The 13228-nt window shown below is 45.9% G+C and overlaps 1 protein-coding gene and 1 long non-coding RNA gene across 2 annotated transcripts; one reads left to right on the top strand and one right to left on the bottom strand.

Annotated features, from left to right (window-relative positions):
• Window positions 1-71: 71 nt before the first annotated feature.
• Window positions 72-5888, bottom strand: CEBPZ (CCAAT enhancer binding protein zeta). The gene is made up of 4 exons (XM_069952087.1): window positions 5591-5888; window positions 5346-5493; window positions 1503-2980; window positions 72-350 (listed from the first exon to the last, which is right to left on the bottom strand). The coding sequence occupies exons 2-4, from the start codon at window positions 5436-5438 to the stop codon at window positions 86-88; spliced, it is 1836 nt and encodes a 611-aa protein (XP_069808188.1). The 5' UTR covers window positions 5439-5493; window positions 5591-5888; the 3' UTR covers window positions 72-85.
• LOC138772016 (uncharacterized) lies at window positions 5421-12926 on the top strand. Its single transcript, XR_011359695.1, has 3 exons — window positions 5421-5773; window positions 7763-7914; window positions 12843-12926. It is a non-coding gene; the product is annotated as an uncharacterized lncRNA (long non-coding RNA).
• The last annotated feature ends 302 nt before the right edge of the window (window positions 12927-13228 follow it).

Below are 13228 nucleotides of genomic sequence, written 5' to 3'. Positions count from 1 at the left end.
TCTAAGTCCATCTAGGTCACAAGACACAAGCTGGTAGTGAACGCACAGTGCATGGGCTCATTCTCCTTTTGATTTATTACACGGCTCATTTAACAGAAATTATGCCTAAAATACGTACTCCGTTCTCATGCAACAACACTTTTAGTCCTGGCTTTAATCTGAAGAGCTCCGATATCAGGTATAAGGCTCCACACATGAATGACGGCTTCTGGAAACATGTGACTTGCAGCAACCTCTTCACAAATGCTTTCACCCGTCTCAGTACGACATCAGCTTTCATTGATTTAAAGAGAAGATTGAGGAACATAGTCTGCTTGGAGCCTTGGCATAGTCCTGGGTCTAGAAGTTTTCTGTTAATAGACGCCATACAGTTAAAGGGGTTTTCCTAACAGTCCAAACCCACCCAGCTATATTGCCAAAGCCTAGACAAACCTCCCCATATAGTTGTTTCCCCTCTATCAGCTTCTCCCATGATGACACAGCTCTTAGGGCCCTATTCCACGGGACGATTATCGGTCAGATTATCGTTAAGTCGTTCGAATCTACGCGATAATCGTTCGGTTGAATAGCAGTTAGCGATCGAACGAGAAATCGTTGATCGTTTAATAAGACCTGGACCTATTTTTATTGTTGCTCGTTCGCATTGAATAAGACGTCGTTTGTAGTAGTGACGAACTCGATAGCGACGACAAGATGACCGCAAGAACGATCATAAGTAACAAATATCGTTCCATGTAAATGGGTAAACGATTTCAGGTCGCAATAGTGGTCATTTGGATCATTTATCGTTAACGATAATGCGAACGATAATCGTCCCGTAGAATAGGGCCCTTACATTGTTTGTTTACATTCTGTTCTGCTTGTGCGGGCTGTGGCTGCTGGAGGGGATGATGGCAGGGGGACACAGAGGGACACAAGGCACTGGAGGGACACTGAGCATCCCCCTGCCATCATCCTCTCCAGCAGCCACAGCCTGCACAGCTCTGGGAGTCGGGTCGTGACTAGTGTTGAGCTGATCTGTTCGAGTCGGCAACTGAAAGACTCAGCATTTGATTACTGGTGGCTGCAGGGATTGCATGCCGCCCTAGGGCTGCCTGGAAAACATGGACATGACATTTCCCATAAGTAGTGTATATTGGTGATTTGTATAACTTTTGGGGCGCAATACAATACAATACTTTAATAAAAAATTTCGCCGGACTTCTCCTTTAAGCTTTGTTTGAATTACATGCAGCAGTGCAGGATGGGTTAAAAGCCACAGAAAATAAAAGTACCAGGAGCCGATTCCGCAGCAGATTTTACACCAGCTGTGAGTCTAATTTTTAAAAAGTCTATTACGGAATTTGCACCTTATTTATCATGTGCGCAAAAATTAAAAATTTGCACCTACTGGCACAAGCCTAAGTCTGGTCCGGACCAGGTTTCTAGAAAAATGGCAGCTATAAGACTCAACCATAAATGTCCCTCCAAGTGTATTGTCATAACAGAGTCATAATGCTTACCTATATACAGCTGCAAAGTACCTATTAGACACAGTCTGTTGAGAATCCATGACTTGGAACAGAAGCATCAGGATCTGCACCCCTGTGTTAAAGTTCACAACATGCAGGATTTTGAACAAGGTATCCAGCTGCTCTTTCACCTTCTCGCTTCCTATTTCAGCATAGGGATATGCTCTGTTCACCCCAGTCAATAAAGCCCTGAGAATTTTGGTGTCAATTTCTTTTTTCTTTATGCAAGCCCGAAAAAAGCAAAAATAAACCAAAATCAGCTGGCTTGCCAAATCCGATTCCTCATGGTCGAAAATCATCTGGTTCAAAAAGCAAATGCCATAATACTGTGCTTTCTCACTAATATTAGGCCGATACAAGAGCCTTTCTACTTCCAGGCACACGACTACTTTCATGTTTGGATGTTTATTCAGTAACATCTCGAGTAAGTAGGAAGCTTTGGTGGCTATTCTGTACTGAGGGTCCCCAAGTTTATTGACCAACAAGACCAGAAGGGTCTTCTCTTCTTCAGGTTTATTACACAGAAGTTCATGAATGACATTGAGAGATTTGGCCTTTGTCGCAATCAAACTATCGTGAGTCAAAGTCTCTAACACCTTCACAAACTCCGCCACGTGTCCCTTCAACTGTTCCTCAAAATACCACAATATCAAGCGGCGGTCTCTGGCGTCTCGGTTACCGCTGGAAATCTCTTCTATTTTATCAAAGGGGTGCTGGGCAAACGTGTGAAGCTTGCGGTTGTCTGGCAATAAGTCAGACTGAAGCAAATCCTTAAAGGTATCCAACGCCATAATGTTTTGCCTTTTGCTGCCCTGTTTCCTAATCAAATTAACCAGGTTTTCTACAAACTGTAAAGTATGAACTGGAGCGTCCTGAATGAGAACAGTCATGGCAGCCATTCTGTCGGATAACGTGCCTGTCGACACAACGGTTTTCATCCAGGCAGTGTTCGCCCCTTTCTGGAACTCCTTCTTGTTTTTATACAGGTTAACCTCATGGTCATAAAGCTTCTCTGCCAAAGCTTTGTATTTTTTGACATGGTCTTCATCTTGGGGTTGTGTCGTATACTCTTTAGTATATTCATGGTCGTACCACTTCCCACCAGGCTTCAGCAGCAGAGTTGATCGCTCGGTGAACTCAAACACAGCCTTTACCTTGTTCTTTGACGTTGTATTTGTCACCTTGTTCTCTTTTGCAGGGACTTTAGATTTTTCCTTCCCCGCTTCTGTTGTCTTCTTTTTTACTTTAATGGCATCATTCTTTTCTTTTGAGGTTTGGGTTTTCTTTTTCTTTTCTTCCTGTTCAGAAGAATCATCCTGTTCTATTACTTCTTTGCTAATCTTATGGATCCCCAGCTTTTCTATGAATGCCTTCAATTCTCCATCCTCTAGATCATCAAGGTCACCTTTCTTGCCACCATCCAGTATTTCACACTTGTCTTCTACAGCAGCGAGCATTATATAATCTTGCTGAATGGAGGAGGGGTAAATAATTAGAAGCATTAGTGTCTAAATAAAATGCATGACATTAAAATGCAGACATTACAGTTGTTAGTTACAGCCGTTTATTGCAGATATATGTTGGGAAGACTTACAGGGGAACTCCAGTGATCTCATAAAAAAATAAAATGTACAAAAAGCATATAGGGCCACTCACCGATCCCCCGCTGAATGATACCATTCCCACTTACCTATGCTTCTCCTAGCCCCAGATTCAAACTTTTACAAAGGTAAAAAAAACACTTTGAGATATGGGGTACTAGAAAGAAAAAAAAAAAAGGTTTTAAGATCAACTGTTGTCACAAATATATATAGATTCATGTCAGGAACTGTCCAGAGCAGATTTCTATGGGGTTTGCTACTGGTGTGGACAGTTCCTGACATGGACAGAGGTGGCAGCAGAGAGCACTGTGTCAGACTGGAAATCATACACCACTTCCTGCAGGCTAGTAGGAGGGTGAAGGCAGCGGGACTACGTGTCCACCCCCATTCCTACCTCCTGGGAGCGATATTTCAAAATGCCACCCTATTGCAGATGACCAGGTAAGGTGCCAGAGAGCTGTAACTTGCAGCTACAAGGTACTGGGGGTGGTATACTAAGCTGCACAGAAGTGGCCGGACCCGCGTGAACATATGCCAGGGTACAGACATATGGTGGTATACAACATCCATATACCACAATGTTACAAACCACAATGTTACAAAACTGTATACTTTTCTGTGGTGGACCAATGTATAGCAAAGCAGTGTGAGATATTGTTTTTTAAGTCGGATTAAGAACTGGGAATAAAGCAACATTATGTGTTTTCTAAAACAGACTGGGGTGGTATCAATGGTTTTTGTATAGACTTTGGAGGTACAATTGTTGCAACTTTTTCAACAATTTGTAACTTTTCCTGCATTGTAAAAAAAAAAAAAAAAAAAAAAAAAAAAAAAACAAGTGTTGTGCAAAAATATACAACATACATACAAGTTTTTTGGCACACCATATATCCATCCTAAGGCTAGGTAACCACTATAGCTTTTATGAAGGGTCTTCTACACAGGCCTAATATGGACAGGGTGTGTTGCTAGAAACGTTATTGCTGCCGATAATCGGCTGTGTAAAAGTGACCGTGATCAGCTGAGGAGCAGGAAAACATCTGATCCTCAACTGATATTATTGGCCGCACATCTTCTTGTGTAAACAAGGTTTGTGCTGCCTATAATAAAAGAAGCCTGACAGGACAGATATCTATATATTGGGTTCTGGGATATCTATATATGTGTGATGTCAGTTTCTAGATCACAAGAAGCACTGTATACTTGCAAATGCGCTCTTGGCTGTATATTCAGGCTGCCGCTTCCACCAGAATGACTGACAGTCGAAGGGGCAGGAATATACAGCCAGAGGACTGGAGAGCTGGATGCAGTATCACAAGCAGCGTGGCTGGTAAGTATACACTGCTGCTTGTGATCTGGGAACTGACAGCTCAGATATACAGTATACATATTCCAGAACCCAATATATACATATCTTTGCTGTCAGTTTCCAGTGCTGCATCAATGATACGAGGATCATTCATTAAAGAGGCACTCCCAGATGAAGTTCTTTTTACTGTGTGGCTGGGGAGGGAGTAGATATAAACACCGCCATCCACTCACCTCCCCGTTTCCAGCGCCGGGCCTGGATTGTGCCGCCCCGTTCCCCCCTCCCGCTGCCTGGTCTGAGCAGCCTTGAGACGTCTCAAGCCGCAGCATAGACCAGGAAGCGGCAGCGGGACGGGAGAATGGGTCGGTGCTGGAACAGGGGAGGTGAGTGGACGGCGGCGTTTATATCCACTGCCTCCCCAGCCATACAGTAAAAAGCACCCAAGCCCTTTAAACCTAATTTCACGTGGCATGTAAAGGCATTGCAAGTGAGCACCGATCTGCACTCGTCTGTGGACCCCCGAGGCTGAGAAAAGTATTCCACTAAATGGACCTTTAAGGCCGATGCGCTAGGGAAGCAAGTGCCAACCTGTCAGCTGAGCGCTTGCTTCCCCCTCTTTGCCTGCACTGTGCTATTACACTCATGGACAGCAGGGGCCATTGAAGTTAACGGCAGTCTGCTGCTACCGCTCCTGATACATGGAGCACTGCTGCTGATTACACTGAACCATTATTGGCCTGAACGGTCGGTAATTGGCCAATTATGGGATAATCAGTCAGTGTAATAGGGCCCTAAATAACCAATATCTGTGAGTTAATGTAATGGGGAACATGTGGCATAGTTCAGACTGTGCAGATTCCACATGAATGAGTGACAGAGTATGAGGGACACAGATTATACGGTCACTACATTGCTGTCACTCACCTTAGTGCCTCCTAAGCGCAGCACCTCCTCTAGCGTGAAGCCATCTCCATCGGAGCCCGGATCCTCAGCCTCCATATCCATGTCGTCCTCCATCTGGTCGGGTGTGGAGAGAACAGCTGCAGCGGCACGGGAAGCTATGGAGTTTCCTCTATAAAACAACAACAATAACACGTGACTGACTGATATCCCAGCACCCGCACTCTATAGCCTCTAATCTATAACACAGAAATCCAGTGCCACAATACCGGAGTATACGGCGACAGACGTGCGTGGCCACCGTAGTGGAGTCACCGTCCACGTGCTTCCCAACTACTTCCGGGTGTGAGGCTGCCAGGACAGCGCCGGATGTGGAGTGCGGGGCAGCAGTATGAGTGCGCGCCTCATCTTACAGCAGTGTGCCTGGAGAGCGCTGCGCCTGCGTCCTGGTGGTAAGCGCTCTCACTCTGGATCGTGCATGCTGGGAGTTGTAGTTCCGCGGGAGTAGAGCCCTGACTATTGGGACTAGTAGAGGAACGCAAGGGCCGAAACCACGCCCCCAGTCACCGCGCGCTGCTGCCGGGGTTATCAGTAACACTGCCGGGTGCCGCATGGGGGCGTGAGCGCTGATATTAAAGGGATGTGTCATCAGAAAATTACAGATTTTTAAAGTTTTTTTTTCCTGTTGTGTCTGTGGGAATAGTGATAAGTGAACTTCATGAAGGTGTCCAGCAACTTGTCTGAACTGCATTTAAAGGGGCATTCTGGTAAAATTTTACCCCCATCCACAAGAAAAACTGGGAAAGGGGAGAAGTAGGAGGTCGCAAGGCGGCTGACCCTTATCCTGTGGATAGGAGAAAAGTTCACTTTTCCCGAAATACCCCTTTAACTCCCTGCATGAGGAGTTGGATGCTGCCCAGGTAGTCCTCTAGCTGCCTCCACCTTCTACAGATGTGGGGAGTTAAAGTGAATGTACCACTGGGCTGAAACACTTGAGGCGGGCCAACCAACCCCCAGTGGGAGGAACCCCCCGTCCCTCTATGATGCGGCTATATTAGAATCAATGGAGCTGTATCAAAGAGGGGCAGGGGTTTCCTCCCACTGGGGGTGGGTTGGCCTGGCTCCAGTGCTTCAGCCCAGGCCTGATAGTACATTCACTTTAAATGCACAGCGTTTCAGTTGCCAGACAATTTGATGAAGTTCGCTTAGCACTACTAAGGAGGCTGCTGTAAAGTAATCTGTACAGCATTGCAGCGTCATGTGACACCAGTATAAGATGTTAAAGGGAATCTGTCAGTATCCGGGCTCTACTCTAGAGGCTGTAGCTGGCAGTCCCCTAGTGAGCATGGTACCTTTTGGTAATTTGTCTGTGGAGATGATTATGCACAATCTCAGGGCTCCTGCTGTAATGAAGTGTCAAAGAGGAGTTGTGGCTCAGCATTTGTGCCGCACTCTGTCATGCCTCATCACTGCTTCCTCCTCCCTTCATGAATAACCTCTGCTGCTCCACCTTCTGCACTTTCACACTGTCAGGGTGGGTTCACACTGAGGAATTCTCGAGGAATTGAAGCAGAAAGTTTTCTGCTTGAAATTCCTCAGCTATTCAGCTCTGGCAGAATTTGGGTGGGTTCACACTACGGAATTCTCTCAGATAAACTCAGCGGAATTCCGTCGGCTGTCCGCGTGCACAGTCGCGCGCCTTTCCGCCGGCTCCATAGACACCAGAATGGTTTCTATGGAGCCAGCAGAAAGGTGCGCGCGGACAGCCGACAGAATTCCGCTGAGTTTATCCGCAAGAATTCCGTACTGTGAACCCACACTTTGAGCGGAATTCAGGCAGAATTAAAGCCCCATTGATTCAATAGGATTCCTCTAGCGGAATCCGCCCAAAGAATTGACATGTCAATTCTTCAGGCGGAAAGCAGATCCGCGGCAGAATTTTCAGTGCGGGAATTCCGCTGTGTGAACAAATAAGCGGAAAACCCATTAAAGTCAATGTGCATTCGCAATGTTCATTCTTTACGGGTGGAATTCCGCGCGGATTCCACCCGCATTTTGCCACGGAATCCGCCTTAAAATCAGCGAGAATTCCTCAGTGTGAACCCACCCTCAGCCAGTGTCTGAGTGTTTATTCCAGACATAAACTCCCTACAGAGGACTGGTCTGCAATAGATGCTCAGGAAAAGTGAAACGCGTAAAAAAAAGAAAGAAGCTGTGTGCCTAATGGGACATTGGCTTTAATATGTGGTTTGAACTGCTACATTCGCTTTAAAAGTGTGCACAATGGTCATTATTCTAATAGACGGACTCTGTTTCTGACCCCCCGTTCTCCATGCTGTCTATTAGAGATTAGAGGACAGAGCTCTCCATGCCTCCCATTGTCCGCTGTAGTAGGTGCACTACAAAGAATTGTTATAAATGTTTCTTCTTATATATTACAGCATTTGCTGCCAGTCCCAATGGCAGATACCAGACTACTAATGACTCCCAGGACTGTAACCAACTACTCAAACACCTGGTTATGAAAATAAAGGCAACAGGGCCGATCACAGTCGCTGAATACATGAAAGAGGTTCTGACCAATCCCATAGAGGTAAGTGTTTCTATCTGGATACCATCACAGAAACATTAGTTTGCTAGTTTTTGTGTCACCATTAATACTGTCTCCCCGAAAATAGGACCTAGGCTGATTTTGCAGTAAGCTTGAAATCTTAGCTCCACTCCAATAATAAGTCCTAGGTACAGTCAGCTGACCCGATCGCAGGCATTGGGTGCTGAGCATCAGCCAATCCGTGCCTGACTTATTATGCTCCGCCTCCAACGGCTGAACACAATCTGCAGGGAAGGCAGAAGTGGTAAGAATATGTACAGTTGGGGACATTAAATATGGGGGTGGGGCAGAGGGTATGTGGGCACCTACAGAGAGGGAGTGAGGTATACAGTATGGGAGAAACACTACAGAGGGGGGTGTATATGGTATGGGGACTACCTGCAGAGAGGGTATTTATACAGTGTGGGTATGGGGACTACCTTCAGAGGGGGGAGGGGATCTATACAGTATTGGGGGAACAACCAAAGAGGGGGGAGGAAGGTATACAGTATGGGGACTAACTGCAGAGGGGAGATGTATACAGTATGGGGGAACAACTATAGAGCAGAGTGGAAGGTATACAGCATGGGGAAATTACTACATAGAGGGATGTATGGGGGAACAAGTACAGAGGGGAGAGGGAGGTATACAGTATAGGGGAACAACTACAGACGAGAGTGGGAGGTATACAGTATAGGGGAACAACTACAGAGGGGAGAGGGAGGTATACAGTATTGGGGAACAACTACAGAGGGGGGGGGGGAGGTATACAGTATGGGGGAACAACTACAGAGGGGGAGGTATACAGTATAGGGGAACAACTACAGAGGGGAGAGGGAGGTATACAGTATTGGGGAACAACTACAGAGGGGGGAGGGAGGTATACAGTATGGGGGAACAACTACAGAGGGGGGAGGGAGGTATACAGTATAGGGGAACAACTACAGAGGGGAGAAGGAAGGAATACAGTATAGGGGAACAACTACAGAGGGGGATGTATACAGTATGGGGGAACAACTACAGAGGGGAGAGGGAGGTATACAGTATGGGGGAACAACTACAGAGGGGAGAGGGAGGTATACAGTATAGGGGAACAACTACAGAGGGGGGATGTATACAGTATAGGGGAACAACTACAGAGGGGAGAGGGAGGTATACAGTATAGGAGAACAACTACAGAGGGGGGAGGGAGGTATACAGTATGGGGGAACAACTACAGAGGGGGAGGTATACAGTATAGGGGAACAACTACAGAGGGGAGAGGGAGGTATACAGTATTGGGGAACAACTACAGAGGGGGGAGGGAGGTATACAGTATGGGGGAACAACTACAGAGGGGGGAGGGAGGTATACAGTATAGGGGAACAACTACAGAGGGGAGAGGGAAGGAATACAGTATAGGGGAACAACTACAGAGGGGGATGTATACAGTATGGGGGAACAACTACAGAGGGGAGAGGGAGGTATACAGTATAGGGGAACAACTACAGAGGGGGGATCTATACAGTATAGGGGAACAACTACAGAGGGGAGAGGGAGGTATACAGTATAGGAGAACAACTACAGAGGGGGGAGGGAGGTATACAGTATGGGGGAACAACTACAGAGGGGGGAGGGGGTATACAGTATGGGGAAATAACTACAGAGGGGATGTATACAGTATGGGGGAACAACTACAGAGGGGAGAGGGAGGTATACAGTATGGGGAAATAACTACAGAGGGGGGATGTATACAGTATGGGGGGCCTTACTGCAGAGGGGGAGGGAGGTATACAGTATGGGGAAATAACTACAGAGGGGATGTATACAGTATGGAGGAACAACTACAGAGGAGGGAGGGAGGTATACAGTATGGGGAAATAACTACAGAGGGGATGTATACAGTAAAAAAAAAAATTATTATAAAAATGTTTTGGTGTTTGGTGTAGGGATCTATGTATATATTCATTTATGTATTTATTTGTGCATTTATTTAATTTTGTGGAACGCAACCAGACCAGGGGGTTATTGTAGAGTATAGTTATGTTAGTTATTGTTAGTTAAGTTAAGTTTTATAGTGTTATTATTGTGGTGTTTGCACGTGTGAGGGATAATACAGCGGTGCGTTTGGTGAGTGTGAGGCTGGACCAGCCAATACGTTTATGGACTTTTATATATTGTACAGTTATGTTATTTATATTATTGGTTTGTTATGTTTTATATTTTTAAATAAAAGATCTACAGTATGGGGGGCCTTACTGCAGAGGTGGGAGGGAGGTATACGGTATGGGGACTACCTGTAGAAGGGAGATCTATGTGCTCTTTCTCCATGGTGTAGCTCTGTCTGTCATGGGTGCATAGATTCTGTGAGGATAAGAGCAGTCACGGTTAGAAAGAAAACTTTGGCAATTACATACGGTAGGTGAACAAGTTAATTTGTAAATGTATATACTATATCTTATAGCAGCTTACTAAATGCAAAACCACCGTATCAAAGGGGTATTCCATCAGAACAGACATATTCTGTCACGTCAGGGAGGTACAGTGAGCCCTATTTGAGTCCGGCCCTCTGTCCCGGCCTAGTTGATGTGCTGCCCTAAGCAGCAGACCTTAAATGTGCGAAGGTCCATACACTGCTAAGTGCTTGGGCCGTCAGCACTCCATGTCATAACTAACCGGGAAGTATGAGCCACTAATCAGAACAAAAGGAGAGACAAGCTGAGGTCATAAACACATACAAGAGCGAGGTACAGAATCAGAAGACAAAGCCTAGGTCAGGAAGACATACAGGAGCGAGGTACAGAATCAGAAGACAAAGCCGAGGACAGGAAGACATACAGGAGCGAGGTACAGAATCAGAAGACAAAGCGGAGGTCAGAAAGACATACAGGAGCGAGGTACAAAATCAGAAGACAAAGCCGAGGACAGGAAGACATACAGGAGCGAGGTACAGAATCAGAAGACAAAGCGGAGGTCAGAAAGACATACAGAAGCGAGGTACAGAATCAGAAGACAAAGCCGAGGACAGGAAGACATACAGGAGCGAGGTACAGAATCAGAAGACAAAGCAGAGGTCAGAAAGACATACAGGAGCAAGTACAGAATCAGAAGACAAAGCCGAGGTCAGGAACACATATAGGAGCGAGGTACAGAGTCAGAAGACAAAGCCGAGGACAGGAAGACATACAGGAGCGAGGTACAGAATCAAAAAGACAAAGTGGAGGTCGGGAAGACATACAGGAGCGAGGTACAGAATCAGAAGACAAAGCGGAGGTCAGGAAGACATACAGGAGCGAGGTACAGAATCAGAAGACAAAGCGGAGGTCAGGAAGACATACAGGAGCGAGGTACAGAATCAGAAGACAAAGCATAGGTCAGGAAGACATACAGGAGCAAGTACAGAATCAGAAGACAAAACCGAGGTCAGGAACACATACAGGAGCGAGGTACAGAATCAGGAGATAGAGCCGAGGTCAGGAACACATACAGGAGCAAGTACAGAATGAGAAGACAAAGCCAAGGTCAGAAACACAACCTAAAGTCAATAGAAACACAGCAATAGCCAGCACATGGAACATTAGTGAAGTATGGCAAGCCAAGAACCATCACGGCCAGCTATGGAAGATAGCTGCCTGTTTAAATTTCTCGCCTGACCTCACTCTGAGGCATTGCGCCAATCAGAGTTCCGGCTGTGCCGCTGCATCACTCGGCCTGGCCAGCCTAGCATACCCCAAACACTGATAGAATGCCCAGCAGTCATTTGTGACAGCCGGGCATCACAGACACTACGATATTTACTCCTGCGCTGTGCGGGGGTGAAAAGGACAGTGCAGGAAAGCGGTTAGATAAGTTTGTAACACATGCACAGCTCAGTAAGACTGATGGACCTTGCCCATCTACCTAGCAAGTAATGTTCCATTCTCCCATCAGTGGGTTACAGCTGAACATGTTATGACCTCTTGGCTTCTTATTGGAAAGGGGTGTCTTTAAGTGCACCCTCAAAAAAGCATGCACACACACGTTCCTGGTGAATGAAACAGGAACAAACGCACTCCCTGGAGCACTGGGGGCAGTTCCGCCACCCCCCCCCCACCCCCCCAGTGTGGCAATATCCCCTCCCCTCTGTGACGTGGTTCCATTGATTTTAATGGAGCCGCATCACAGAGGGGAGGGGGTTTCCTCACACTGGGGAATGGCGAGTCCTCCCCCAGTGCTCTGGGGCAGTCCTGTGCTCGGGAACTAGGAGGTAATTATAAAAAGGACCAGGCCACCGGCCCAAATTGATTAAGGTTAAAAAAAAAAAAGCACAGCAAAGTACCTACTGGTACATTCTCTTGAAAACACAGAAATAATAGTCGACCTATTTGTTCCTATATTGGTGTCCTCCATCTTAGTTCACTGCCTTGCTCTGACCTCGTTCAGACAGAGAGATGTGAAGCCTATAAAGATCATTTTACCGCATCGCACGTTGGCTGATTGAATCTTTTCTGAGATAAGGTCAGTAGGGAAAATCCAAACCTGCACAACCTGGGCAGAATAAGTAAGGGTTTATATTCCCCGTGAGTGGCTTTCCTCCTTGTACTCCCATCTCACTCCGATAACATACTGGCAGGTTCATTGGCTTTCTATGGAATTTGTGTATATGTCTGAAATGGGGAATTAAGGGACAATGTAAATGGTGGCGATCTCTGTATAGCACTGCAGAATATATTGGTGATATGTAAGCTATATAATAAACAATTGCTTGTTTATGGTTTTCTTTTATAATGTGTAAATTATTGCAATTTTTTAAATGATATTTTAGTCTACTCCTGACCTACCTATACATAGGTTTCTTTTGGAGCTTTAGTAATTACTGTAGGTAATCCGCAGCTATGTATGTTTTACATTTAAAAAAAATCTTTATATAAAATATAAAGCATCCAATACCTAATATGCAACTACATTTCCAGGGCTACTATATGCATCATGACATGCTGGGAGAACATGGAGATTTCTTTACATCGCCTGAAATAAGCCAAGTGTTTGGAGAGGTAGGTGCATTCACAGTCCTGCTGTGCTTACCATTTTCTTCTTTAACCCTCTATCGATGCCTTGATATAATAGTCACTGGGTGTAGCAGGGATCAGCTGAGAGGCAGTTTTATACACATCATACCAGGGGTCCTGCACCCGCTCCCTGCCAACCAGCTGTTTAATAGGTAAGCAGCACTCAGGTAGCACTGCCCCATTCACTTCAGTGGGAACCTGCGGCATCTCTTTCACACAGTTGATCAGTAGGGGTGTGGGTAGTCAGACCTCAGCGATTCTACCATTAATGGTCTTTCCCAAGGCTGGAT

This window comes from Dendropsophus ebraccatus, chromosome 14, assembly GCF_027789765.1.
Source record: "Dendropsophus ebraccatus isolate aDenEbr1 chromosome 14, aDenEbr1.pat, whole genome shotgun sequence".
NCBI lineage: Eukaryota > Metazoa > Chordata > Amphibia > Anura > Hylidae > Dendropsophus > Dendropsophus ebraccatus.
Note: the sequence above shows the minus strand (reverse complement) of the source record. Positions and strands in the feature narration are given on the sequence as shown.

Coding starts and splice junctions, on each gene's coding strand:
- CEBPZ (XM_069952087.1), bottom strand. CDS start 5,438: ATGGAGGACGACATGGATATGGAGGCTGAGGATCCGGGCTCCGATGGA. Junction 2,981..5,345: donor TGCGCTTAGGAGGCACTAAG/GTGAGTGACAGC, acceptor TCCTCCATTCAG/CAAGATTATATAATGCTCGC. Junction 351..1,502: donor TACTTTGCAGCTGTATATAG/GTAAGCATTATG, acceptor GTCTATTAACAG/AAAACTTCTAGACCCAGGAC.